The sequence below is a fragment of the Arachis ipaensis genome, chromosome B09 (assembly GCF_000816755.2).
Source record: "Arachis ipaensis cultivar K30076 chromosome B09, Araip1.1, whole genome shotgun sequence".
In the NCBI taxonomy this organism is placed as follows: domain Eukaryota; kingdom Viridiplantae; phylum Streptophyta; class Magnoliopsida; order Fabales; family Fabaceae; genus Arachis; species Arachis ipaensis.
Window position 1 is genome coordinate 113,098,585 of NC_029793.2, and position 2,152 is coordinate 113,100,736.

Consider the following 2,152-nt stretch of genomic DNA (forward strand, 5'->3'; position numbering starts at 1 on the left):
CCACTCCCATTCATGGATCAGATGCTTGAAAGGCTTGCCGGACATGCTTACTATTGCTTTTTGGATGGATATTCAGTCTACAACCAAATAGTAGTTGATCCTAGTGATCAAGAGAAAACATCATTTGTTTGTCCATATGGAGTTTTTGCTTATAGACGCATGCCCTTTGGATTGTGCAATGCACCTGCCACTTTCCAAAGATGCATGCTGTCCATCTTTTCGGACATGATTGAAAAATTTATTGAGGTCTTCATGGACGACTTTTCTGTGTTTGGAGATTCTTTTCCTAGCTGCCTACACCACCTTGCCTTGGTGCTTAAGAGATGCCAAGAGACTAACCTAGTATTAAACTGGGAAAAATGTCATTTCATGGTCACAGAAGGAATAGTCCTTGGCCACAAAATCTCTAATAGAGGCATGGAGGTGGACAGAGCTAAGGTGGAAATCATTGAAAAATTACCTCCACCAAGTAATGTCAAGGCAATTAGGAGTTTTTTAGGACACGCTGGGTTTTACAGAAGGTTTATTAGAGACTTTTCTAAAATAGCCAAACCTTTGAGTAACTTGCTTGTCTCTGATCTAGTATATGGAAAAGCTTGCCATTTGCCACTGGAGTTGGAGCACAAGGCATACTGGGCCTTGAAACTTTTGAACTTGGACAACAAGGCTGCTGGAGAAAGAAGGATGTTGCAAATTCAAGAGTTGGAAGAGTTCAGAGCTGAAGCTTATGAGAATGCCAAAATTTATAAAGAAAGAGCAAAGAAGAAGCATGACAGCAACATAGCCCCAAGGAAATTTGAAGGACAAAGAGTATTGCTCTACAATTCTAGGCTGAAGCTATTTCCAGGGAAGCTAAAGTCAAGGTGGTCTGGACCATTCCTTGTCACCAAGGTCTCCAAATATGGACAAGTAGAAATCATGGAAGAAAAGTCACAACGAACCTTCGTTGTGAACGGTCAAAGACTCAAACATTACTTGGGAGATGTGGAGGAGAAGGACAAGGTTGAATATCACCTCAACTGAGGAAGCTGACCGTCAAGCTAATGACGTTAAAGAAGCGCTTGTTGGGAGGCAACCCAACCTGAGGTGATACCCTTTTGCTGTTTCTTTTATTTGTTTCAATAAAAAGGGTGAAAGAGTTTCTGTGCATTGCAAAGAATTAAGTTTGGTGTTTCACACCAAACAATGAATTTGTGGATCAATAATTCAAAGGGGAATGTGTGACTCTAAGTTTGGTGTTCCACCATAAAGATCAACTGAACACAACAACCTTTGAATTATATGAAAGGAACAACCATTCTAAGCAGTCACAGAAATGCTTAAAACCCTTAGCGGCAACTTCATTCCAAAGAGAACTCAAAGATTCAAAACACAGAGAAGTAAGTGGGAGACTAAGTTTGGTGTTCACACACCAACTTAAGACTCAGATACTTACCCACACATAGTTGAGCTAACCACTCAAGTGCTTGAGAAGCAAGCAACTTCATCACTCTTTGCAGGAAAGGAAACAAGGATCTTAAAGCATGAAGCAACATTTAGGAGAAGAAGGAGAAATCAAATTGTTTCCTAGCAACAAAGAGAAAACAAGGAATTTCACAAGGTGGTATTGTTCCTCGATAATTCTTTAAAAGGGGCAAACAAAAGCATGCTTGTTCTGGTTTAAACTGTAAATGTTGAATCTTTCTGGAATGTGAAGTATTTAGTATATTTGTCTGTTTATTGCTTTGAATAAAGTGAATACCTAGATGTCTGGATATAACTCCACCTTCTTAAACAAATGCTTACCATGCTTGTTCTGTTTCCTAAAATAAAAGAAAAGTTTGAACAAAAGTGACTTGGCTCAATTAGTGACAAATCAAGTAGAATTAAGTGGTGGTATGCATGCTTGATTGTTTAGTCAGATCACTGGAAATAGAGTGTAGAATTATCATTTTTTGTGTAGAAATTGAAAACTGTCTATGGATCTTGATGAATAAATGTCTTTGGCCATGAAAAAGAAAGAAAAAGAAGAAGAAAAAGCCACTGAAAAAGGGCAACCAAAAAGCAAAAAAATTGAGAAAATAAGCTAGGTACCAATGGTTTGAACTTCTGAGACAAATGCCTGTGGTGTTTATGTATTAAGGATATGCTTGGATGAATAGGTTCTGAGGAG

The 2,152-nt window shown here is 38.5% G+C and overlaps 1 protein-coding gene across 1 annotated transcript; it reads left to right on the forward strand.

The window, feature by feature from the left end:
- LOC107615816 lies at nucleotides 13-1,023 on the forward strand. Its single transcript, XM_016317844.1, has 2 exons — nucleotides 13-130; nucleotides 584-1,023. The coding sequence occupies exons 1-2, from the start codon at nucleotides 13-15 to the stop codon at nucleotides 1,021-1,023; spliced, it is 558 nt and encodes a 185-aa protein (XP_016173330.1).

Excerpts from the sequence above, each read along its gene's own strand:
- LOC107615816 (XM_016317844.1), top strand. The coding sequence starts at position 13 with ATGGATCAGATGCTTGAAAGGCTTGCCGGACATGCTTACTATTGCTTT. Across the intron at positions 131-583 it reads AGAGAAAACATCATTTGTTT|TATATGGAAAAGCTTGCCAT; the intron begins GTCCATATGGAG and ends TCTCTGATCTAG.